This window comes from Cryptotermes secundus, unplaced genomic scaffold (assembly GCF_002891405.2).
Source record: "Cryptotermes secundus unplaced genomic scaffold, Csec_1.0 scaffold152, whole genome shotgun sequence".
NCBI classification, from domain to species: Eukaryota; Metazoa; Arthropoda; class Insecta; order Blattodea; family Kalotermitidae; genus Cryptotermes; species Cryptotermes secundus.
In genome coordinates, this window is record NW_019720705.1 from 1,397,232 (window position 1) to 1,425,007 (window position 27,776).

General features: G+C 41.7%; 1 protein-coding gene across 3 annotated transcripts; it reads left to right on the forward strand.

Annotated features, from left to right (window-relative positions):
* The first annotated feature begins 95 nt into the window (after positions 1 to 95).
* On the forward strand, positions 96 to 27,577 carry LOC111871122 (monocarboxylate transporter 9). Of its 3 annotated transcripts, XM_033754338.1 has the most exons (11): positions 96 to 208; positions 7,531 to 7,685; positions 7,953 to 8,209; positions 11,045 to 11,171; positions 14,097 to 14,240; positions 17,943 to 18,233; positions 19,321 to 19,469; positions 21,969 to 22,283; positions 24,509 to 24,983; positions 26,109 to 26,300; positions 27,271 to 27,577. In XM_033754338.1, exons 3-11 carry the CDS (start codon positions 8,087 to 8,089, stop codon positions 27,432 to 27,434), a joined length of 1,980 nt encoding a protein of 659 aa, XP_033610229.1. In that variant the 5' UTR covers positions 96 to 208; positions 7,531 to 7,685; positions 7,953 to 8,086; the 3' UTR covers positions 27,435 to 27,577. The 3 variants fall into 3 exon arrangements, with proteins under 3 accessions (XP_033610229.1, XP_033610235.1, XP_033610233.1); XM_033754344.1 differs by lacking the exon at positions 21,969 to 22,283; XM_033754342.1 differs by lacking the exon at positions 7,531 to 7,685.
* Positions 27,578 to 27,776: the final 199 nt, after the last annotated feature.

The following is a 27,776-nucleotide window of genomic DNA, read 5'->3' on the forward strand; positions in this document are numbered from 1 at the left end:
CTTCCAGCCAATTCCCAGGTCAAGATCTATAAGCCTTCATGTCGTAGTGGTTAATTACTTAAACACACGAACAATTTTAACTTTTTACCTTACAGTGGGAACGTCTCGAACATGCACCTAACGTCCCGCACTTGGCCCCTAGTGACTCTCATCTGTTTGATCTGCTAAGAACGAAGGTTTCGGTGACGACGAAGACGTTGAAACGGAGGTGCGTAAGTGGATGAGACAACAATCAAAAGACTTTTATGCTGTGGGTTTCGACACTCTGGTAAAGCGTTGGTGGAGGTTATGTCGAGAAATATACTGTTTTTTTTTCAGATTTGAATATTAAATATTTTGCATTTTATACTCATCTGTGGCCTATTTACTTGCTCTCCCTCGTATGAATCAGAAGCTCCTCTGCACAATTTTGTCTCCCGTGGCCAAATTTCTTATACATACNTGTTGAAAATTTTAACGGAATACTCAGACATTTTTCAGAAGGAAATGTTCTCATTTTGGCTCTTGATGTTTTAGGCCGAAGTTCAACATGTTCTCGATGTACTAATTAATCGTACTGGACAATAGTTGCTAGTTTATCATTTACAAGGGAAAATTAGTTAAGAAATTTACAAAATTATGTTTCAAGCAAGAGAATTTAAAGTATTTGAAAGAGTTAAACGTGTTTAAAAAGAGGTAAAGCTATCCCTGTAACGGGCCGTGAAGGCCCCTAGGGTTGTGAGACGTCGAGGCTACCACATTATCTACAGACAATCGGCTCACAGATGGCGGTAAGGTTTTCAGCCTTATGCGCCGGCTGTCCTATACCCCCAGGAAGATTCCTGGTACTCATTTCTGTTAAAGGATGAGTAGACCCCTAGGGCCACAGTGCGGCTGGAAGGATTAGGTCAATTGAAAAATCCACTTCATCGGGATTCGAACCCGCGACCTTCCCGCTTGTAGCATAGTTAAACTTGGACGAAATTACAAAAGGAATTAAATGTATTGTTAACGAATGTTAAAAGATATTAATACACTGCTTTATGTAAATTACAGTGTACTCTGGTTATTCGGTAGATCTTTGAATGGTGTCTCACAGTTATAATCACTTGAAAGAAGCCAGAATTGAAGAAGACTATGTCATATAGTTCTATGCCTCCACTCTTCAAACTACTGACCCCTTCTTTTTTATTATTTATTTCTCATTCACGACCTGTGAAACAAACATCTATCGTTGTTACAATTCCGTTTTCCTAGCCTTCTGGCATTTGGATTTATAGCTCATCCACTCCTTTTCAATCAGAAAATCCAGCGTCACTAACATGAGGCTCCTTTTGCCACGGACTGACCTTGTGGTTTGCATTCTTCTGATGCTGCAAAAAAAAGGTGGTGCAATTATGACATTTTCCGTATTGTTTATGTAATCCTATGGCACGATACAGGGTTTATGTAAAAAATCATCTATCATCCTTCCCCCACTCTCCCCCCCATCTCCCCAGACCTAAGCCGTACCCTACTGACGTAAATGTAGTTAATCTCGCGTTAAATTAGCCGTCAATGTACAACGCAATTTGTTTTACTGCTACAGTAAGTTACTAAATGTGTATGCTCTTTCTGTTACGTGTTATCCTGTCGTACAGCACTCGCAATATACGAGGCATATTTTACTTTATACTCGTAAGTTCCGCGCAATGTTGAAGTCGATGTGGCATGCTCCAATGTAGGATAAATCGTTTACCTCACCTCAATATTCGGTAAGAAGTGAGGACTTTCTCGGTCCGTCACTTGCTACAAGCTTCACTGAAGTTGGAATTGGGGTGTAAGAGCTATATGAAAGAAACCTGAGGGTGGAATCTAACAGTGGAGTTCATAGTTTTCAAGCGGGGAAACTCAACTGATCTTACGATCGCATTTGCATAGAATACTCCATTGTTTTTACATATTCGTAGCAATAATAGTTAATATCCTACTTATGGGAGATTAAACTATCGAATTTACACAGACACTGTTCACATAACTCCACTACTGCAATATTTATTCCGATAAAAACCGAGGGATTATAATGTGAATATCTGAGAAGGCACTCTTCACCTCAGCGGAGGCGCTGAGGCCCTCAAGTTCTTCAGCGCCAGTTAAATTAATCCTATCCTCTCCGTCTCTCTCTGTACACATTTATTTATTGTCGCCCCGTCGTATGTATACAGATATTATCAGACAGAATGTTTGCATATGTCTCTGAATGCTGATAAGCTAAAGGTGTAGGCTGACAGACAAGGGCACAGTACAAGTGATTCACTTAGTTCCATTCGCGGCAGTGGTACGTACTCCCATTTCATAACATATATTCATTTGACTAGGTCAGTGATTTCTTTATGGAGAGCAGCCGTGAAGGCAAATTTTGCTCTATGGATCGGCTCCACTTGGCAAAAGTGTCCAACTCTTTCTTCCGCAAGATTTCGGGCTCGGAAAACATCTCACTATGTATATTTTAGAAATTTGTTTCTATAACTCTGATATGATTTCTCATATCGTTTTAAAAGTGGATAAGTCCTTTTTAAATCCAGACTGTTGTGTACGAAGAAGAGTCAGTAAATGGGACACAAATAGAAGTACAACAACTCTAATGGACGTAATAGGTTTTCTACATATATCACTAGGTAGCAGCAAACATGCTTGCCCTTGTTTAGAGGCTGGTTTCAGTAGTAAAAATGGCGACACTACTTGAGGAATGTATTACCGAACAACAGCGTTTTGTGGTGTATATTTTGTGGGCAAAATGATTCAATACAAAGGATATTCACAAAGAAATATTCTCTGTTTACGGTGTGAAGTGTTTGTCGCATAAAGCCGTTCACAACTGGGCAGAGAACTTGTCATCTTGGTGACAAATTTTCTCTGATGACGAAGAGCTTGAAACGGAGATGCGGGAGTGGCCGAGACAAGAGTCAATAGACTTCTGTGCTGCGGGTTTCGACTCACTGGTAAAGTGATTGGATAAGTATATCAATGTTGGTGGAGGATATGTCGAGAGAGAAATGTTTTCTTAGGTCAGAATATCACATATTTTACGTTTTACATTCATTTGTGAACTACTCACTGACTCTCCCTCGTACTATTAAGGATGTTCTAACCACATCCACCCAAATAAACATGGACGTTGTTAGGATTTTTCCAAGTGGAGCAGCTGTTTTTTAAAATGGGTCAGATCCTCCAGAAAATCGTTTACAAACTTAAGTTCAAGACGTTTAAAACTAATTTTATGGATTGTGCAAGAATATTCAGGGCAGGAAAATAATATATTTAAACACAATAATTTTTGGCTTTAATATTTGATTCTGCTGGACAACTCCTGAGAGTGGTTGGAAGGCCTGCATGTTCCAATCGCCCTGAGAACTATACCAGAAGGCCGTAAGCATCCGGTAGGCTCACGCTTGTTAGACAACTCGAAGGGTAATCGTCCGGCGAAAGTCAGCCCCTCGTTTCCAGGTTAGGGGATTGGACCTCAACCCGAAAAAGAGTTTGTCCTAAGGTGCCTAACGGTATATGTCAGTTGGAAATTTAAGGAAAATACGAAGGATATTTTATAAACAATTTTATAAACTCTGTGGCTTTAGTCGGCAAGCGAACTATACCGACCGAGAGATCGCCGCTTGTCGACGAAATTAGTGCAAACTTTAGCGGATAGAGGGTGTCTTGTGGTCAGCGAAACGAATCCCCACGGCCGTTATTTTCGGTTATCTGACCGGAACTTCTACTTTTCCATTCAATTAGCTCCTCAGTTACCATCACGAGGCTGAGTGGACCCCGTTATAGACCCATTATTTCTGAGAAAATCTGGTAGCTCCGAGAATCGAACCCGGGACCTCTGCATCTGTAGCCAGGAACTCTGACCACTAGACCACAGAGGCGGTCCGGATATTTTATAAGGGCAAAGAATTATATGACTGGAAATTGTACAGAATGGTGTACGGGATCTTAAATTGAAGAGGCAAAAGGCAAATGACAAAGAACAATGATCATCTGTAGTAAAAAGTACCAAGGTTCGTAAGAGGACCGCAGAGCTGAGGAATAGGTAAGCAGGAAGCAATGTATAGTATATTTTACTCTTTTTTCCTTCCTCCCCCCCACCACACACACACAAATTCAGGGAGGAGGTAGATGTTTGAACTGCAGTCACCCGCTGGATACCAATTTAGAATAAAAATTAGGGCATGTAAACTGGGCTATTGAAATGGTCATTAAAGAAACCTAAAATAAGGATAAATATATCGTACGTTTTATCTTTCCTTTTGCTAAAGAATGAGAAGAAAACGGGGCACTATGCTACAAACCGGAAGGTTGCGGGTTCGAGTCCCGATGCGGTATTTTTTTTTCCAATTGACCTAATCCTTCCAGCCGCACTATGGTCTTATGGGTCTACTCAGCCTCTAACAGAAATGAGTACCAGGAATCTTCCTGGGGGGTAAAGGGCGGCCGTCGCGTAAGGCTGACAACATTACCGCCATCTGTGAGCCGATTATCTAGATAATGTGGGAGCCTCAAGGTCTCACAACCCTATGGACCACCACGGCCTGTTACAGCGACAGCTTTAACTTATTTTATGAGAAGAAAACGTTCTTACTACTTAGACCCAATCATGGGGTAGAGGGATCTGGGATTTCTGTTCAGGCTGAACGGCTCTCCTCCTGCTCTTGCGTCTTCTCCTCCGGAGACGAATGACCTATCTCTTGGAGCAGTTCCCTCTGCAAATGTGTGACGACATGTCTTGCGCGGGTTGCCGACCTTGATGACAGCAGACATTTAAGGTCATCACTTTACATTCATAAATACCGCTCGCAAAATTTACGTGAAGGACTGGTCATCCATCATTTTAGATCTATGTAACAATGTAGAGAAAACAAAACCAAAATTGCTGTTCTTCGGTCATAGAGTAGTTCTGTGCTAGAGCCTCGTAAAATGCCACCCGTGAAAATAGTAATCACACCGTGACGTTATTACGGTATTCTTAATAACAGAGATTTTATTGATTCTTTCTCTCTCATATAACAGACTAGGCTGCAGCCGCTCCATTCCCGGCAGGGGCAAGATGTTTCTATTTTCCATAGCTTGCAGCCTGGCCCTGGGGCCCGCCCAGCCTCCTATTCAGTTTTCTAAGTCCCTCCAGACATGCCGCCATAGTATCTCAAGTTAGGCCATAACTTCGCCCTTCCACAAATTCAGTTCTTCCATTCATTACCCACTAATCGGTCTACCATTAGATTCTGTGTGGACTGAGCTGTTGATAGCGTCTCTCAACGAACCTTGAACAGAGAAAACAGCGGTGTATGCTAATACTTATCGTGCGGTTAATTCTGAAGGTCGGACAGCAAGACGGTGTACGCTGACTGCTCGGAAGGAGATGAGAAAGAATTATGCATTTCGGAACGTTTACTATGCCAGTGTAGAAGGGGCCGGAATATACGTAGCTCAGTCGGCATAGCGACTGGCTAGGGCTCGGCGACGCAACGGTCGGAGTTCGAGTCCCGGTGGGGGTAAGAATTTTCTCTCCTCCAAGTCGTCCAGACTGGCTCTAGGGTCTACCCAAACTCTTATCCAATGGGTACCGGAGATTCTTTCCCCGAGGGTAAAGCGGCAAGGGCGTGAAGCTGACCACTCACCTCCAACTAGTGCCAAGGTCGAGAAAATATGGATCTATACATCCACTCCCCTATACGCCTTCATGGCATAGTACTTAATTAGTAAAACGCAGGTACAACTTTACCATTTTTTACCTTTATGCCACTGTAGAAAGTCTATCATCGACAAAATCGGGTTTCTGAAAAGAGAAATCAAATTTCGTGAATTATTACGTACTATAACACGTTGACGCCGGTCACGGAAGCCGAGCGGTCTAAGGCGTGCACTGTCTTCGCTCGCTTGGAAGCCGGGATCGTGGGTTCGAATCTCACTCAGGGCATGGATGTTTGTGTGCGTTTTTCTGTGTTTGTGTACTGGTAGAAGCCTTGCGACGAGCTGATCACCCGCCCAAGGAGTCCTACCGTATGTCTAAGAACTAGAAAAACCGAAGTGAACGGAGAAGTTCATGGAGTTAGGCCTAGGCCCACTGGGACTGTAGTGCCAAGGGGAAAAAAAATAACACATTGACTTCAACCTGAATTCGGTCAACGTAGGTAGGATGTCAGACGCTTTCCTACAGTTTCTAACACAGCTTAGCTTACATTCAGCCAGGACGTCTACAGACAGTAAGTGGCATACGTTACGTAACGGAGGAAATATTGACTAACGCACCTCAGAATTGTTCTCCCGTTTACTGTTTCCCCTGGTTTCAATGTAATATGTATTTGCAAGAGACCACTCCCATCTCATAAGCAGCAATACATGTCTTCAGCGTGTGTGTTCGGACCGGATGGGAAGGAGTGACGAAACCCCGACGCCACACGGATGCGTGAAAACAGATGGAAACAGCAAGTGTAAGGGAAACACAGGTAATGTTGCAGCGCGGCGAATTCTGCAACACCTAGAAAATTATTTTGTTGTGGATTTAGACACTGAAATTAGAAAGTTATACTTAGGTCTTCCTGCTTTAGAGGTCCCTTCCTCTTAAACATGTAAAAAGAAATGAGGTCTCGATTTCAATGTCTTCTTCAAAACACAGAAATATTCCAGGAACGAATAAAAATATTGTCATGGGTCCCAACGGGTTTCGAAATGTACCGTAGAACAGTTGCAGTCCATAGTTATGTTTCTTATTTGCGTTCGAGACCATCTGGACTACATAATATGGTTTCGTTTACTTTTCGTGTTTGATTGAACTGAATACAATATTTTTTCTGGACACATATTCATTTTGCATTCCTAAGAACGTGCAGTAATGGCTTGGCACATTGGGTGTTGAACAAGATTCTTAGCTTTTTAGGTTGGACACTTCTTTCGAATGCTGCAAAATAACAACTGAAAACATATTATTGTGCCATTCTTTGAGCTGTAAGTAAGAAATGAGTTACAATGTACTGTTCAATGGTCCTTAATAATATGTTATGGAGATTACTGTAGTACGACAAGAAAGGGAAAACTGTTTTGAAAGTAGCATGAAAGCTGCAGTTCGACGAAGTTTAAACTATAGAAGGACAGAGTGCAAAGCCTATAAAAATAAACGGAAGTGCCCGTTTTGAGGATGGGAATGGTGTTTAATTTGACCACGGATAAAGAGACTGAAATTGTGAACTACGTAAACGAGACAAAATCCTTAGGTTTCGGACAGAGTGCAATAGACGACAGGCGACCCGCTCGAGGAACATAGAGTAGGGTTGTCTCTCTCAGTGTCTTCTGAATTTACCCTCCGAAGTCTGCTGCTAACCCGTGTACCCTCTGCCTCAGAACAACGAGAGGAGGTTCCGGCTCATGCAACTCTAGCAAGACAAAACTTTCCCTGTGCTCACTGAAGCATCGTATAACTGAGGTGTATGGCGGAACAGAGATATATCTTCACGCATTCTTCAGCTTAGCCCAAATGGAGTGGTTGACTTCAGGATCTGTCTGTTTTTTCCCCAGGACTAACCCCGCAGTACCAATCGGATAGGAGACTGGGTGATCCCAAAGGCCGGGCTGAACGCTGTGAAGAAGAGAAAACTCGCCTGCCTCTCTCAGGGATCGAACCGCGACTTTCCTGTCATCCAGCCCGTAACATAGTCATCAATCCGACTGAGGTATCCCAGTTTTGTATTCCAGTTAGAGCCTATCCTAACCTTTCTCGTAGGTACGTCGTTCTCAGGCAATGACTTAGAGCGTTACGTCGCCACTCTTGCAGCCAATCAGTGCATTTCCACAGATTTATGACCTTGCAGTGTGTTTTGGCAATTATTGTTATGCAGTGGACGAAGAACTCTGTTCCTCTCTAATGACCTGTATGGCCATTTGTGTAATTGGTTTGAGATATCAATGTTTATATGTATGTTTGTTTAAATGATTTTCAGTAATGTTAAACCAATCCTGCAGTTCTTAGTGGCTACAGTGCCTCCACGGTCAGGTGTTCAGCGCTACCCTTGCTTCCACGTATAATGTGCACATCCACAGTAAAACCCGGGCGTCTTGTGTCAGCGTGAGTTACATGGGAGGGCTCAATGGTGTCAATGGTCGCCACAAACATGGGCAGACCCAGATTCAAGAATCACTACGACCCCCGGAAGGAGGCTGGGGGTGGATGGTTGCCTTTGGAATGGCTCTCATGTTTGTAAGTGTATCATCATCAAACAAATTTTTAAACTGCTAAATCTTATTTAAATATTTATTTGCACATATCATGCCCTGAGTTTCTATAGGCCTAGACAAGCCGTGCAGCACAAACACAAATGCAAAACTTTAAGTTCTTGTAGTGAGCTGCAGGAGGGTCCAAATCTTGAGGCCCCTATTTCTCAATTTGTTATCTCGCTCAAGTTATTTCGATTGAGCTTGATACCTAGTCCTCGGTCTAGGCATTTTCGTATTACAGGCTATACATATTATTAGGAACACACCTTTTTACATTCCATGTATCCGAATATATATATATATATAATTCCTTAAAGAAAAAGACGAAGTTGTTATTATACTCAATTAAGTACCACTCTAAGAAGACGCATGGGGGAGTGGAGTTATACCTCCAACATTCTTGAGCTTGAAGCTAGGTGAAGGAGACTAGTCAGCTTTACGCTTCGGTCACTTTACCTCCTGGCACAAATTCTCCTATACCCATTTTACAGGAGACTGGTTGGGCCCCAGAGCCGGCCTGAACGCCGCTAAAAAAAAAAAATATACCTGGCTTCTGCCAGGAATCGAACCCCAGTCTCCATCCTGTAGCCCCTCGTTATACCGAAAGAGCTGCCTCTGGTCTATATATAATTCCTTATCCCTTTTCGAACGAAATTTCCTCAAAATGGAAAGCCGCTAAGCTGCAGCAACACACATGAAATCCACGAGCCGCGAAGTTCACAATTCTTCACCAAAAGTCAGAGCAGAATGTCAGAACTTTGGCCTTCAGTGACCGAGACTAACTCTGTGTAATGGGTGCAATCTTGCTTCCTGTGCATGATGGCGGAAATAGAGCCAATTTCAGAAATGTTGCCTTGTGTAAGCCAAGGCAATGGACAAAGCCCAAAATAAGGGTCATGTATACTGTAACACATAACCGTCAGAATCAAATTTGGCAAACGATGCTTACTGTACTTACGAAGAAATTTAAGGTATGCCAGCCGTGTTAACTGGTTAAAAATTACCGAAGTTTGAGGGACCATCTCTGTCCCCAATATCAGGGCAAAAAAGATGGTTCCTGAAACGTCGGTAATTTTTAACAAATAGTCAAGGCTGATAACCTGAGGGGATTAATTTTTTTTTTCCTTGGCACTACAGCCCCAGTGGGCCTAGGCCTACCTCTATGAAATTCTCCATTCACTTCGGTTTCTCTAGATCTTACACATTCGGTAGGACTCCTTGGGCGGGTGATCAGCTCGTCGCAAGGCCTCTACCTGTACACAAACACAGAAAAACGCACACACACAAACTAAACATCCATGCACTGAGTGGGATTCGAAACCACGATTCCGGTTTCCAAGCGAGCGAAGATAGTACATGCCTTAGACCGCTCGGCTACCGTGACCGGCAAAAGGTGCTCCTACTTTATATAAATTCCAAATAAAACATTCTTTTCTTTCTGGCGCTACAGCCCCAATTTGGGCCTTGGTCTATCTCCATGAAACTATCCGTTTCATTTCAGTCTACAAGAACTTAGGCATTCGGTAGGAATCCTTAGGTGGGTAATCAGCTCGTCGCAAGGCCTCTACCTGTACAGAAACACAGACACTAAATATTCATGCCCTGAGTGGGATTCGAACCTACGATCACAGGTTCAGAGCGAGCGAAGACAGTGCATGCATTAGACCCCTCGGCTACCGTGAAGGGCTAAATAGAACTTTACTGATTTATTTTAAAATATATCATTTTACGAAGTATTGGTACAGGTGATTCGACTTAAACTTAGTTAGACCTATTGTTATAAGGGAGGACGTGCAACACGAAGTGGTAGCTGGTCGATGCAGTGATGTCGTCCCATATAAACCAATTTAGGTCTCTTACAGTCTGTCCAATGATTTACGTGGGGATCGCCGGTAGCTGTGTGTTTCACCGGAGTGCCAGGAAATTGCAGGTGACGAACAGGATGTACAGTGTAGCGAAGCCCAATCGAAGTGAGAAAATATTCAAAGTCCAGTCTGGTAGAAGACAGGATAGATTTTTATTAAGCGAACCAACGTACAGTCGAACAGACCAGTTATTAACAAAAGCTGCTGACCTTGAGGAGAGGGTTTATATTCAAACTAAGCTAGACGTTGGCTCAAAGGAATGTGCTTTGTACTCCCAGTCCTTTAACCTGGTCATGATCCGTAAAATTAATAGCCTTTACCTTCCTCTCAATTAGTGAGTACTGCTCACTAACACTTTGTTTACACAGTGTTAGTGTGAGGACCAGAATGAAACAATTCCAAAGCTTTATTTACACTTTTAAACTGTCGAAAGGTTGTCAATTTTATAGCTGCGTGTGGCTTTACTCTGTAACCATACCCAGTACTAAGAAGTATTCGGTGTCATGTTTAAGAGTTCATGGTTAATGCACTGCAGTGATAGCGAGCAATAATATTAGAGTCCTAGCTGGCTTATGTATTTTGACAGCCTGAAATAACAGAGGGCTTGGTTCCTATGACAAGGGTCCATATAGAGTGAGGATTTTTGTGAAAAATTATGATCACATGAATATTTTTGACCAAATTAAGATCAAGTTGAGCCTGTGCTTAATTAATTAAGACCCACACTTCGAAGAACATAGTACTAGACGGAAATGGGCAATTCTGACCAAAACGAGAGAAATGAACAGGAGGATGGAAATTATTTCATAAGTTTTAAAATTTGTAGCATATTCGTCAAGAATTTATTGCAACATTAGGACGATAAGAAATGAAGCAGGAGAATTCTATTGTAAAGTAGTTTTATTAATAATTGTTTTCTTGTATATTAACTTAATATCTTGTCTTGTGGTCAGATTTCCACTTCTGGTCACTACCTCTCCTTCGTCCCACTCTTCAGCGGAATTCTGGAGCAGTTGGGTGAGCAGACAACAGGCGCTACTATCATCATGACGGCCCTGACTGCGTCTGTCAACTTCACAGGTGAATAATTCTTCAGCCTTCCACAGTCCAAACTGCATATACATACATACATAAAGACGTTTAGAATGAGTTTTATCACTGTCAGTATAACATAATGAACAGTCGAACGCTGACGTGTCGCGTGAACATAAGCCATGCAGTAGTTCACAAAAGAGCGACAGTCTTTTGTTTCATTGTATGGCGTCTACTCTATGAACACTGGTGCTATTCTTCTTTATATTTGGCGTGTAGTGTATTATATAATGGAGACAGTTTTTACGATTAAATATTTTTGAATGTTATTCTTGGGAGATGGCCTTAAACTTCGGCCTCGAAGCATTATTCAGTAACGTATAAGGATAGAAAGTGACAGCCGAGAGAGCTCTGTACACATGCAATAACATACTTCAGAAGTTTCCCATGGTTCCTGTTCGTCTCCTACCATAAACTAAAAAATTTCCCCAAGCGCTATATTGCGTGGCTGACGGTTTCTCCAGAACGGTGGGCTTCATACAGTGTCACAGAATGTAAAAAATGTAGTATTTCAATATGAATTACGCAGGGTATTTGGTCACGTTGGATTTCAGGAATCAACTTACTACCACAGTCAATAAGTTCGTGGAATGGCCGCAAAGGATCGTATGGGATTTTACTGCCAATATGTTTCAGCAATGTTTTCGGCAGCTATATCAACGTTGGCAGACTTGCATAGCGGCCAACGGCAACTATTTTGAGGGCCGATGTGGATCTGTGTAAGTGTATGTGAATACCTTGTAATATGATGCAATAAAACCACATTCCACGAACTTAATGACTCTACCACGTAAACTATTGAATATAAACAATTTCTTTCATTATCCGGTGACACATTTGATGGCTGTGTGAGTTGAGCCTCCTGCAGAGGTTAAACAATTTTAATTTTCTGTGAGAAGCCACAGGTTGAAATTTGAAACTGTTGGACATCATTGTGCCTCCATATATTATACGCTTACAAAATTATTTTGATGTTTATGATGAGTTAATTTCGAAAATTTTAATTAACGTTATGCAGATATTTTAACTAACTAATTAAAAGACTCCATGGAATAAGGGGTCCTTGAATCTCATAGTCACTGACCGGGTTATGAAATTACCAGCTCTTTTTGCAGCCAGAAGTTTCAGTACTGTGTTAATATTTGCCTGTCACTGGTCCCTATCCTGAAATATGTGAATCCAGTCATTTTCTTCCGCCATACGTCCCTAAGATCGTTTTAATATTATCTTCTCATTTATTTCTAGGTGTCTCAAAAATTGTGCATACATTTCTCATTTGTTCAATACGTACTACGTATCCTCTCTCTACAAAATTTCCTGATCATATCAGGATCATAATATTTGGTGAGTAATACGAGTATTAGGCATAAAATTTCTTTTTCTCCAGCCTCCTCTTTCATCCTTCTTGGTAGGCGAAAATATTCTGCTGAACATTATGCTCACAGAAATCCCAAGCCTATGCTTTTTTTTTCCAACAGTGCAAGAGACGGGGTTTCATAGACAAACAACTTATGGGAAAAATGACACGTCACGGTATCTTAATATTACTTACTTACTTACTTACTTACTTACTTACTTACTTACTCATGGAGCTGAGCCCTTCTGGAGGAGCCGCCAATTCTGCAGCTACTCAAGAATTTTCCAGCATTTTATGGAACCCGAAGGTTCATTACCGTGTTCACAAGAGCCCTCCACGTGTCCCTATCCTGAGCCAGATCAATCCAATCTATACCATCCAATCTTATCTCTCTAAGATCCATTTAATATTTGCATTTTAATTTTGGAAACGAAATCCTGGACTGATTAAGTGACGGTGCCAGACAAAATCAAATGGCATGTATAGGAGTTTCGAAGACTAAAACGTACTTCAGTCTGAAGGTGCAGTACATAATGAAACACGCCGGTGGAAAGGGCCCGTTGAAATTCACCGATGAAACCAATCTTTCATGTCTTTCTCCTTCACTCCTTTATTTTCGTTTAACACTTCCGTACTCGTTTCCATCCCTCGTCTCTGTCAGAAGGATGGAGTTAACCTGTTTACGAGTAACTTCAGAGATGCAACTACTGCGCTGATAAATGTGTGACAGCAATGCTGCATAACAAACACACACACACAGTCAGTCATAGAACATATCTTCTATATCAATACAGGCATATATACAAAGAAAACCAACTCCTTGGCCTGTAGTCCGCAAGCGAATTATACCGACAGAGCTACCGCCGCTTGTTGGCGAAGTTAGTGCTAACTTTAACAGATGGAGAGTGTCGCGAGGTCAGCGCAAGGAATCCCCGCGGCAGTTAATTTCGGTTTTCTAGACCTGAGCCGCTATTTCCTTGAAATCGCTCCTCAATTATCCTCATGAGGCTGAGTGCACCCCGTTCCAGACCCACTACTTCTCAGAAAATCTGGTAGGACCGAGAATCGAACCCGGGACCTCTAGATCTGTAGCCAGGAACTCAATATAGGCATATATAAAAATATAATTTTCTCCTCGGTCTTTGTCGGTTATTTCTTTCCTGCAGTGGGCTGAATATAGACAACGATAGAGGTAATTGAATTTGTTGAGTAACCTTACAAACACCTTCGGATAGGAATGTTGTTAAACAGACGCTTAAGTGTTGAAGCTAATTGAAGAATTGGTGATTCTCGATACGATTCGAATTATCATTCCCAGCCTTGTTTTTAATTACATGCCTGGCTTATTCTCCAGTTTCACAGTCTGACTCTTACTTGTTCCTAAAGTTGTATCCACTCTGTATTCCGATATTGACGTGAAAGAGAAATGTTCCCGAGCGAAGAAGAGGTACTTCTGTTTGTTGAACACATTTCTATAGAAAATACATCGATGAGGAATGTTTGAAAAAGGGACGTATGTGATCACTGTACGCCCATCTCATGAATTACATTTGCAGGGCTGGTGACGAACCGTCTGTTGAGGACCATGTCTTACCGTGTGGTGGCCATGTTGGGTGCATTCCTCTTCGCGCTGGGTATGTTGCTGACGGTCTTTGCCCAGAGCATGGTACATATTGTCGTCACTTACAGCATAATCGCTGGTGAGTTCGATATCCTATAATTTTTACGTCTACTACATCGATAAAGTATGTCAAAAACAACTCATTAGTTCATAAAAAACTTATTTCAATTGCATATGAATTTCCTTGGACGGTTGATAAGTATTTAGCTTACCAAGACTTTTCCCTAATGCAACATAAATACTCGAAAATGTCACCATATAAATCTGCAACTGAAGCCTATTCTGCGCTTGCTCAGCCATATTCACACAATTTATTCTTTGAAAATCCATCTAACTATAAACTTGTCCCAGTAACAGCCACCGAAGGCTCATAGGGGTGTGAGAGGTCGAGGCTCCCAGATCTTCTAGACAAACAGCTCACAGATGGCGGTAAGTCTGTCAGCCTTACGCGTCGACCACCCTTTACCCCCAGGAATCTTCCTGGAAATCCTTTCTGTTACAGGCTGAATCGACTCCAGGGCCCTAGTGCGGCTGGAAAGATTATGTAATTTGATAAAATTCAATTACTTCATTGGAAATCGAACTCGCTACCTACCGGCTTGAAACATAGTGTCTCAACCAACTACGCTACCTCGAAAAGGTCATTGGATTTTTCAATTTATCTAATCCTTCCAGCCGCACTGTGGCACTGGTTCGACTCAGCCTCTAACAGAAATGAGTACCAGGAATCTTCGTGAGGGGTAAAGAGCTGCCGGCGCGTGAGACTGACAACCTTACCGCTATCTGTGAGCCGATTGTCTTGAAAATGTTGGAGCCTCGACGGCCTGTTACAGGGATAGCTTTACCATCTTACTATTGCCAGTGAAATGTCCATTGAAACTCTACGGGAATCTTTGAAAATTTCCTTTTTCCAGAGGCATCCAAGGCTTACAATGATCTATTAATACTGTAACATTTGATGAACACTTTAAAATCTTTATTTCACTAAATATGCACGCTATATAACTTTTCTTCACAAAGGTTAAGTCTGTAACACGGACTGAAACGTAGGTACCTTCCGCAGTCATTTGTTTCTGTCATTTCTGAGTTTCGTCTTCACTTCTACCAGTGATTCATATTCCTGTATAACTGTCATATAAGTTAAAGGCGAGGTAAAATTGTCCCTCTGCTTTACTGATTAAGCACTACGCCATGAAGGCGTATGTGGGAGTGGGTGTATAGAGCCATATTTTCTTGACCTTGGTACTAGGTAGAGGTGAGTGGTCAGCTTCACGCATCGGCCGCTTTACCACCGAGGAAAAATCCCGCGTTACCCATTGGATAGGAGTTTGGGTGGACCCCAGGGCCGGTCTGGACCTCAAGGAGAATAGAAAATTCTTGACACTACCGAGACTCGAAATCCGACCTCTTGGTTATTCGGCCCGTAGCCAGTCGCTCTCGGCTCTCATATAGCCAATCATAAGGCATATCCTCTTTTACAGAGGGCCTAAGGATATGGATTCTTACCTTATGTCTATTCCTATGAGGTTTCCCAACACAAATACGTTATGGCTTTCTTTCCCTTTCTCGTGTTCGGAGTATCTACCCTGAGAATGCTACGGAACCTGTCTATGAAAAAAAATAGTTCCTGCAAGTTGAAGGAAGGGGAGCAGTCTGTGCAAATACGCCGTAACTGAAGAGTTAAAAGCTGTACAATCTCGCAGCAGTTAACGTATTTTACATAAGCGTTATGTGTTATTTTGCAAGTCTCATTGGCCTTGTTATTATTGCAGGTAAGCATGCTGTGTTGCAGAGTGAAGCACACTGCAGCCACCAAACTGCAGGGATCAGAAAATATTTTCCCCCGCATTACGTAATTAAACTTTTATAGCATTGAAAACCATTTCACTAGAACATTAATTTTAATAGGAACCAAGCCCTCTATTATTTCAGGCTGTCAAAATACATACACCAGCGAGCACTCTGATATTATTGCTCGCTGTCACTGCAGTGCATTAACCATGAACTCTTAAACATGCCACAGAATACTTTATTAGTACTGGGTATGGTTACAGAGTAAAGCCACACGCAGCTATAAAATTGACAACCTTTCGACAGTTTAAAAGTGTAAATAAGGCTTTGAATTTGTTTCATTCTGGTCCTCACACTAACACCGTATAAACAAAACGTTAGTGAGCAGTACTCACTAATTGAGAGGAAGGTAAAGGCTATTAATTTTTGGGATTATGACCAAGTCAAAGGGCTGGGAGTATAAAGCACATTCCTTTGAGCCAACGTCTAGCTTAGTTTGAATATAAACCCTCTCCTCAAGGTCAGCAGCTTTTGTTAATAACTGGTCTGTTCGACTGTACGTTGGTTCGCTTAATAAAAATCTATCCTGTCTTCTACCAGACTGGACTTTGAATATTTTCTCACTTCGATTGGGCTTCGCTTCACTGCACATCCTGTTCGTCACCTGCAATTTCCTGGCACTCCGGTGAAACACACAGCTACCGGCGATCCCCACGTAAATCATTGGACAGACTGTAAGAGACCTAAATTGGTTTATATGGGACGACATCACTGCATCGACCAGCTACCACTTCGTGTTGCACGTCCTCCCTTATAACAATAGGTCTAACTAATTTTAAGTCGAATCACCTGTACCAATACTTCGTAAAATGATATATTTTAAAATAAATCAGTAAAGTTCTATTTAGCCCTTCACGGTAGCCGAGGGGTCTAATGCATGCATTGTCTTCGCTAGCTCTGAACCTGTGATCGTAGGTTCGAATCCCACTCAGGGCATAGATATTTAGTGTCTGTGTCTCTGTACAGGTAGAGGCCTTGCGACGAGATGATCACCCACTTAAGGATTCCTACCGAATGCCTAAGTTCTTGTTGACTGAAGTGAAAGGGGTAGTTTCATGGAGATAGACCAAGGCCCAAATTGGGGCTGTAGCGCCAGAAAGAAAAGAATGTTTTATTTGGAATTTATATAAAGTAGGAGCATCATTTGCCGGTCACGGTAGCCGAGCGGTCTAAGGCATGTACTGTCTTCGCTCGCTTCGAAACCGGAATCGTGGGTTCGAATCCCACTCAGTGTATGGATGTTTAGTTTGTGTGTGTGCGTTTTTCTGTGTTTGTGTACAGGTAGAGGCCTTGCGACGAGCTGATCACCCGCCCAAGGAGTCCTACCGAATGTGTAAGATCTAGAGACACCGAAATGAACGAGAATTTAATAGAGGTAGGCCTAGGCCCATTGGGGCTGTAGTGCCAAGGAAAAAAGAAAGGAGCACCATTTATTCTTTTGAAGCACGGTGATTATATGCCAGCTTCTTCAGCGTTAAAAAGACTCTATATTTTGGCAGAGAGTGTATTTAGGCCTGTGCCATTTATATGATACAGCATTAATTGTTTGGTCTTTTTAATGGAGATGCAGTGTGTTTACTCTGAGAAAGAAACTTGACTTCTAAATATTAATTAAATTAATTTTATGCATAAAACTTTAAATCAATATTAAATGTAACATTAAATTAACCTATAACTTTCTTTGACAACTCCAAATGCCAAATTGAGTTGCTATCTGTTTGTAAGATTCAGATATTAAAAGAAAGAGGAGACAGACACCAAATTGCAATTGTACTTCCACTTCATACATGTCATAATCTTATATAAAACCTAAAATTTATTATTTATTCCTTCCGCAAGAATATTTACTTAAAGGGTGTCCGCTCTGAGACAATATGCTAGAGTTCTGAAGTTCTGCACAAAGTCACTGGATCTCTGACTTACTTCCCAGGTATTGGAATGGGTCTGGTGGCGCCCTCCTCGTACCTGGCCATCAACTCGTACTTCGTCTCAAGACGTGGATTGGCAATGGGGTTCTGCCAAGCTGGGATTGGCCTCGGCTTTATCGTCGTACCGTACCTGGTGGAGGCTATGTTGCATAGCTACGGTTTCAGGGGCACGATGCTGCTCTTGGCGGGCATTTCCTTCAACTCCTTCGTGGGAGCTCTGCTTTACCAGCCGGTGGAGTGGCACACGGTCCTCTTAAGGCTTCATAAGACGATAGTAAAGGAGGACGAAAGCGGTATCTAAACTATCGAAGAAATAATCACAATTTAGTATGAACTTTGTGCCATATTAAACCTTATTTCTATTTTATTTGACAACACACATAAATTGTTTATAAACATAGGCTCTTCAATAAAAGTTAAGCTATTTAAGACCGCAATTTTGTAGAAGGCATTGATGTGAAATAACTGAGCCCATACGCAAGTTTCTTTAAAATTTGCTTTATGAGGCGCCTTTCGTAATAAGAAAACATTCTACGGATAATGTGATTTTCTCCAAATAGTGTTAGGCAGATAGGATTTTAGGCTGTCACAGCGGTGGTTGTGAAGAGCCTCTGCTTTTCACTTGTTTTCATGCTGGTTACTTGCTCGGCCTATTCTTCGATTCTGAAGATAGAGGCGAAATTTTCTTCCTAAACATAGTCCAATTGATTTAAATAGAATGAATGCCGTTTTGCCTATTTAAATAGTTCGGCAATATTCAGTGCGTATGTATATATGTCATCTGGCAGACGAATGAAATGCTGAAATGCTGAAAACCGAATATATTTAACCTGTGGAAAAAGTTAACAGTCATTCGTGTTGAGGAACTTAAAAACTGTTTTCAAGTCCTTGGTACTGGGAACATCGTAAAGAATTGAAAGGAGATCATTTTGAAAAAATCTAGGTTGCTAATATATGCATCTCTTAAAATAAATTAAAGAAATAAGTTTAGAAATTTATTTGCCCGACCTTGCGTATACCTTTACACTATTGGGACCTGTCACAGACGCTGACGAGTGTTACGGTTCTCACAAGCCATTGCGAACACACGCCATGAATGTCCGCAGGCAACCAGCGGACGCACGAAAATGGCGAGTAGAAAATATACTGAAGCATAAGAAGTGGCACAGTGGTGATCACCATGGCACGACTTAAAGGGTTTGAAGGAAACGCCAGTGAATGCCAGTCAGATAAGCAAATGTTGTGCAGAAACACCTGTGTCCGCTACGGCAGTCAGTGTGAAATTCGTGATTCCACTGGCGTGCACAAACGCTACACTATATTTTCCTGCCGACCATATCGACACTTCGTATCCTTTAATTCTAATTTGTCTCTTGATAGATATGGAAGACGTACCTCTGGGTTCGAGACCAATATCAATGATTGGCGCCACTACACTGTTCATGGACGTCATACCCGACGAGGAAGACGACTTAACTATGGTTTGTTCCCACGGTAACAGTTTAGCAAACAAGACTGCGGAAGATACGGTGAGTTGCAAGTATAATTCAGCTAACATAGAGATGCATGCTTTCTCCCCAACGTTCATTGGCTGTCGCTCCCTGGATCGACTGGAGGAATTTATACTATTTATTGCACTACCATACGTAGTGGAAAGAGACAAATTGGGTAGTCAATTTGACAGGAAGATCCCCGAAACATGGCCAATAAAACCTGGATCTACACGGTTCCATAAGCAGGACCCCACATTAACGATGAACAGAATTCGGACTCCCAGTATGCCTATTATCATCATTTGACTAATTACAAGATAAACTAATTGTAACTAGAATGATGGCCCGAAGATGGCATGTACGTGCCGAAATATCTTGCTCTAGACAGCGACTATATCTGCTGCAAATAGTGTTGTGCTGAGAACAATAAAGTAAGTATTGTTTATAGAATATTACATATTATTCTACTTTTCGTGCTAATCCCTCTGGCATCTTTCCCATCAGAATTATTCTGGAAGTATGTATCTTATAAACAGTTGATAGGACTCTTTAGATGGGTCATCAGCCCTGTCGCAAGACCGTTACCTATACAGGACAACACAAACACAGAAGGAACGCGGAAAGACGTCAATGAACCGAGTGGGATTCGAACCCACAATCCCGGTGTTTAAGCGGGCATGAGATGACACCGCGTGGCCACTGTGACCATCTCTGTAGAATGTGACGAATCATATGAAAAGGAAGAATACTGTCATGTGTGATGTGATACAGTGTCGTGTAACAGACGGTTACCGATGTTCTGCAGGGACGTATATCTCCATCTTAGGGGTCGCAGCAAGAAAAGCAAGCATAATGCTGCTACCGCACTTGCTTTCTGCTCGGTCACTATCTCACCGCTGTCTTCCTTGCTCGCTTGATTCTTTACCTGAAGATGGAAATAATGTCTCTGAAGATAAATATACTTTACCAGACTACGTGGCGGCACATTCAAAAAGCAGCCTCCTCCTCTATAGTTGCAGCCTTGGGAATACATCTCAAAATTGAAAATAAGTTAAACAACTAACTTTTATTATACAGTTCTTATGGATTGTGACTCCATGTAGTCTTGTAAGCAGTATCATGCTGCCTCCAACTTCAGTCTTGAAGTCAGTTGAGTAAGGATGTGGTCAAGTTAGACCTAGAGAGGCATGGTGACGCGTGGCAGTACCTTAAATGAACGTTTTTAAGTAGAAGAACCGGTGTATACAAAATCCTGCATTGTCGTTTTGAAGAACCTCCATTTTTTTCTTATATCATTTACATATAATCACATTAAACAGAAGCATGATGTGAAGCATACTGTGTGGCGCGAAACCTGATGTTCAAAATATTATAAAAAGCAAGCGGCCTTACGGATTTGAATGAAACTCATACATGTTGACCAGAATATACCCATGTATGAAGTGGGTCTGGAACGGGATCCACTCAGCCTTGTGAGGATAACTGAGGAGCTATTTCAAGGAAATAGCGGCTACGGTGTAGAAAACCCGAGATTAACGGTCGTGGGGATCCGTTGTTCTCAACGTGACACCCTCTATCCGTCAACAAGCGGCGGTCGCTCGGTCGGTATACAAAGACGCTATTTTTAGTTCGTTTTTTTTTTTAATTCGCTAGGTGGGTGGTGGAGTCCAACTGGGTCCACTCGGCAAGGCGGCCACTAATTGGCCAATTGTAGCCTGACCCGGGTGATTATGATGATGGAGAATTTGGTGCAATGAAGATTGGCAAGAGAAACCGAAGTACTCGGAGAAAACCTGCCCAAGTGCCATTTGTCCACCACAAATCCCACTTGCCCAGACCCGGGATCGAACCCGGGCCGCCGCGGTGGGAAGCCAGCGACTAACCGCTTGAGCTATGGCGCGGCCTTCAGTCCGGTTTAATCTTTACGTATAAAAATACTTTCCACTTTGAGTGTTAAAATTTATTATTTTATTTATTAGTTCAGTTACATTTTTTATTGGAATCTTTGTAGAATGGGCCCCTCATTTTCTTCGATTACTGTCTAAATTAATTCTCCCCCCCCCCGCCAATTGATGCCCGATTTGTTACTGCCTTGTGTTACGAGAGGCCACGAACTTTAACTTCTGTGTTTCGCTTCCTTGATTTTGTGTTCCAGGCATGGCAATGTAATGGAGCTGAATGTGAAGAATTTTGGTAGCCATCCTGTGGATTCGACAAATTGAACTATCGCGTCATCCGGCACTTCCAAAGATATAAATAAATATAATAATGTATGTTTTTAAGAACCGAGATACGGACCTATTTTTCTACGTAACGAATCAGCCAAACTGAATAAATCTTTCCTGTTTTCTTCACATACTGAGGCATATTGTTTGCAGCTTATATGAGTTTCATTCAAAACATAACGCTTTTTACTTTTATCACTTTTTAAGGAATGAGTTTTCTTTTTATTTTGCTCTACTAAGCAGAAGAATTTTTAATAGATAAGTTTGCTAATTGGCTGCTGTGTTTGGTTTGGTTTACGGTGGCATTCAGCTGATGTCTGACGACACAGACTGTGAGGACCATGTTGTTATCTCACGAAGGGGCAGCATCATTATATCTTCGATGCCTGATGGACGGTCCCACCAACTCCTGCTTCCAGTCCAGGAAGAAACTGGAGAAACAGGAAGGCAAGATCTCACGCAGTTCCGCAAGTCGCAAGACAATCGTGACGGTTGGACCACAATAAAACGGCCGTCGATTTCCTTGGCCAACTACGGGAGTAATGTACTTATGTTTGACAATACCATTGTGGACAATTCACCGAGGAAAGCTATTGGTGATCACATCCTGAAGGCTTTGCACAAGGTCAGAATTTACAGGTTTTAGAAGAGAGAACAAAGGGCTTCGGAGAATATTTGTACCGAAGGCAGAAAGTAAAATAGGAAGGGACTGACCGGTCCATTCACCCATTTCGTCCGCCCCATTTCCAGCCCATTTCAGCCATTGCTTAATTAATCACAATAATAACACTGAATGGAGGGTACAAATTAAGAAGGTCTCTGTCATGTAATGCATCCATTCTGCCGCTACTTTACATCTCTTGATATGATGCAGTAAGATTTGTAAAAAGAAAGAACGACTCTTTATATTCGAAGGAAATTCGTGTACGTTTTTTAGAATATACCCGAGAATTTTTATCAAAAATTCTATTCCATTTGGTTGTTTCGTTATACAGAAAAATACTTAATCATTTTGGTTTTTAGAAACAGGCATGGTAACAATCTAATTACCAGTTCTTTGAAAGTGTCGAATGGAACTGCAGTTGAATTTGTGAAACCAACTGAAAGATTACGGAAGATGTTCATATTTATATCCTTTAGATTGCCACATCGGGAGAGATTTGAAATATTTGCTGTACAAAAATTCAAAGAAACCCTTTTCAGTTCTCGAAGTTAGTGCATCCAAAAAGTGAAAATACTTGTCCTCCCGTAAAATATGAAAATATCCAATCAGCTGTCGGAAGCCGGAAGAGACGGATTCTTATGGTAATCTAAGAAAATTGGCGATTTACTCAAAATCGATTCGAGTAAATAAATGCAACAAAATTATGAATATAAACCAAATTTCAGTATTTAAGGCGAAATTTATTTCTATATGTATGGAATGAACGAAAGTGAATATTGTTTTTCAGATTCTAAGTTCTGACAGCTGTGACCGTGAAGATACGATCTTCAGAACCTAAGATCGTGCAGACTAAAAACTCCAGACACTTCCGAGGAACACATTACCCCCATTTTCAACGTCGAAGGATAAAACAAGCAGGAAACCAGCAAGAAGCAGGCGGTAAGCAGGATTCCTCTTTGGTTTCTTGCTTCGTTTATTCTTCTTCCCTGAACATGGAGGCAATGTATTCTCCTCTGAAACGTCAGGCTTTCTCCAATCTACACGACGTCACAACACAGAATAAATACCTACCTACCTACAACCCTCGCTACAGCCCTGGGCTAGCCTTGGCCTCCTCTACAACCAGTCTCCGCACACAATGCATGCTACCATAGGAATGGACCCAAGCATAATGACTCGAGGCTGTTTGTTAGGTTTCTGAACAAAATTATTTTTACAGGATGAGGTTGTTAGTCTCATGCCCAACCCCCAACCTGGAGAACCAGGGTATCTCCCTTATTCTGTACTCTACCCTTTGACCTTTCCGGCATGGGTGACCCTACTGGTAGTTAAACTACCGCCGGCATAGCTCTTTGTACATACAAATATTCACATGTATGTTCTAAACAACTTACATGAAATTCATCTTCATTATACTCCTAATGAATATATGAGAAGCAAGAAAGGAACAAAAATTAAATTAACTTAAAAGCTGAGTGTGTTCTATGATGAAACAATCTGAAGCCTAACAGTCAGCCTTGTACTACTATAATTCGCTGGTCACCTGAAGCTGCCAGGACGCTTGTTTTATCTGCAGGTACAAACCAGAGTAGAGTGAAAGATTCCCTCTGCAGATGATACACTTGAGTATGGCATTTCTTCATACAATTGCTCCATTGCGTGAGTAAACCGCCTGGTTTTCGAGGATATGCCACTTTCTGTTACATATTTCCACGTGTATCAGTGGCTGTAGATGGAGTTTCGATTGGTAATTGGATTTAATGACCACTTACAGATGGTAACTACAAGTAATAATAAGCTGTCGCTAATTCATCTACTCGTCATCTCGCTACAACATATACCAAGTCTCTGAGTTTGTTTTCACTACCCATTTCCTGGTAACGGATCTTAACAGTGCCTCTGCTTACGTCCTTACCGACTAGCGAATATCTCACAACTGACTAAATCGTAGACTTGTCCCGCTTATAACCCCTCTGCACGGACGGTGTATAAAACACCTCTCCTCATTTTTGTAGCTTAATCGTTGCCGTGGGAACATGTTTGTTTGCGAAACCGTTACTCAGCAACAAATTGCTGTATATTTGCCTATTCCGCGGCGTTTTTTATAGTCATTACTTATCATAGGGTCTACATGCTACAATGAATAATGTTATAAGTGAATATGTGGATTTACTTTCCTCTTTCAGGTGTCCGACCGATTCATGCAGCCAAAGAATGAGCACACCTGGACATTACTTCGGCAGGTTCCTGACGAAGCAGAGGAAGGAGATTACGCAACATTCAGCAAGCCTTCCACATCTTCAGACCCGCCTCCTTCAGTAATCGGGCCTCGCAAATCCTCGTGCTGTCTCCGTTTAGCAAATTCGCTGAGCCAATCTCTTGATTTGGCGCTCCTTAAGGACCCAATTTACGTAAATATTGTTCTGGGACTTTCAGTGTCCTTTGCGAGTGACACCATTTTCTTCACCGTCTTTCCATTCCATCTGGCACAGAAGCCCTGGCCGGCTTTCTCAGATAAAGAAGTGGCACTTTGTCTGTCCATAACCGCCGGCGCCGACGCAGTAGCCAGGCTCATCTTACCCATAGTGACGGACAGACTTGGAGTCGGTCCTCGTGTGGCCTATCTTCTAGGATGCTTCTTGTCTGCAGTCGTGAGGTCAAGTAAGTAAAATTATAGGGACAAAATGTTCATAGATTTTTAGCAAATTTCGATCTGTTTGCATTCGTATCTGTGGTCTAGTAGTCACAGTTGCAACCTACAGATCCAGAGGTCCCGAGTTCGATTCCAGGTGCCACCAGATTTTCTGAGAAGTAGTGAATCTGGAACGGGGTGCACTCAGCCTCGTGAGGATGACTGAGGAGCCTTTTCAAGGAAATAGCTGCTCCGGTCTAGAAAACATAGATTAACGGCCGTGGGTATTCGTTGCGCTGACCACGCGACATCCCCTATCGGTTAAAGTTGGCACTAACTTCACCGACAAGAAGCGGTCGCTCGGTCGGTATATTTCAGTTGCGGGCTACAGATCACGGAGTTTGTTTGTTTGTTTTTTTTTTTTTTGCATTCGTATCACAGTATTTAAACTAAGTGTGCAGCCAATCAACTCCAGATCCGTGAAGTTGCTACATTAGTTTAAAATGTTTAGAATTTATTTATTTTTCTGTACGTTTCTGGCAATAGTTTACAATGCATATTCAAAGAACTTGGCGTTGGAGTAATATGGGATATGTTTAGCGTTTTAAATTATAAAAACATATATATATTAATTTTTTAATTATGTACAAATTATCATCTGAGATTCCTTCAATGCAGCCTATGAATATCTCCTATCTGATACGCACCAGGATTGTGTCCTTTAGAATTATGCTGTGGGGGAGTGAATCTGATCGCTCACCTCCAACTATTTTTTTAATGCTAGTGGGGTGGGACTGAGTCCCTTGTACTGCGGCCACTTCTGGCCTATTGTACCAGCCGCAGATGATAGGTGAGGGTGATTGTGGAGCAATTGGTGGAATGAAGTTTGGTAGGGAAAACCGAAGTACTCGGAGAAAACCTGCCCCAGCGCCACTTTGTCCACCAAAAATCCCACTTGACCAGACCCCGGGATCGAACCCGGGCCGCCGCGGTGGGAAGCCAGCAACTAACCGCTTGAGCCATGGCGCGGCCTCACCTCCAGCTATTTGTGTAGTACCAAATGCGTGGAGTCTTACTCCTACTCCCGTATACATATTCATGGCATGGTGATTAATCATGGCCTTGTACCGATGCGTAATTCTGTTTGTCGCCAGTTTTCGCTAGTGTGCATGGATTCCTGACAATTGCCACCATGTCTGGTGTAGTGGGCTTTCTGAAAGGCGCTCTCGTTGTTAATCAGTCTCTCATTATCGCCGAGCAATGCCCTCTGGATCGTTTCGCGGCAGCGTACAGCCTTTTCATGGTCATCAATGGTGTAATTACATTATGTCTTGGACCAGCAGTTGGTAAGTTATCATGTACGTCTTACAGTAGTCTAGTTGATAAGTCCTATTGTAGGACTTCACACACAAATGTAGTTGGTGAGTTCTATCGTACTGCTTAAAGAAACATGTTTGGAAAATTCTACTGTACTACATTGCTTTCATTATTAAGGTCCTGTATTTCATAGTGTAGTATAATTGATAAGTGTTGCTGGACTTCAGACAATAGTCTCGTTGTTATTGTACTGCATACAAAATATATTTTGTTAAGTTGTACTCGTAACCCATCAAACAACTCTTTTAGTTGTAATACTAGAAGGAATTCTGCAGTTAATTTTGAAATATCTAATTTGTAAATTCCTTTTATTTTGATGAGTAGCGTAATAGATAAGTTTTATTGAACTTAAAAGAATAAAAGTATTGTCAATTCTGCATGAAAATATTGAAGCTCTGGAAAGTGGGCAAACTACGTAAATGCTAGTCTGTTTTCCCAGTACTGTAATAAACAGTTCGATGCAGCAGGACATGTTTACGGCTAACATTATTTGTCCCAGTGTAAGTTCTAGGATATGTATACTGTATATGGACAGAAAGTAGGTTAGAGAGAGAAAATTATTCTAAAATTAAAATTCTTTGATGTAAGAATAAAATTTTCAGTCTTGCGACTAGCTAATCTACAAAATATTGTAATAACATATACACATATTAAATAACATCTACAATATATGTAGATGTATTCCATTATGAGTTACCCATCGTGTCTTGTTTGTACGAAGGGAGTCAGTAAATAGATCACAGATGGATACTACTGAAACCAGCTTCTGAAAGTGCGCATGCGCATCTGCTACCTAGACGCACATTAAACTGGACTGTGCTGCTAACTAAAGATATTAATAAACATTTATTACGTAATTACAGCTGTTTTAATTCAAATTGTGACCTACTTACTGACCCTCCCTCGGAAACATTTTTTAACCAAATCTCTCTATTTCAGGTGTGATTCGAGATAAAACCAATAGTTTTCCCTTCAGTATTCATGTGCTGTCAGCAATTCTATTCCTGTGTGTGTTAATGTGGGTGCTGGAGTACATCTGGGTATCATGCAGGGCACACACCCTGAGGTCCCTCTCTCACACCCTGAAGACGCGGCTATGTTGAAAGCTGGTGAATGAGAATGTATTTGGATCTCTACAAGTGACACTTCTACATTATTCATGGACTATATTTATACAAAAAAATATAATACTAACACTGTGAAGTGTTCTTTTTTAAATAAATATTAAATCGAAAATACCCAGTAAGTATTGGTTGAATTAGGTGAGCAGGTTTGAGAAATAATTGTAACTTTCCTCCTTCCCTAGAGCACAATAGACCACTGTAGGTCGCGGTGCAAGGGCCGAGAAGGCCTACCCCTCATTCATGCATTCATTCATCCATCCATCCATCCATTCATCCATCCATTCATCCATCCATCCATCCATCCATTCATCCATCCATCCA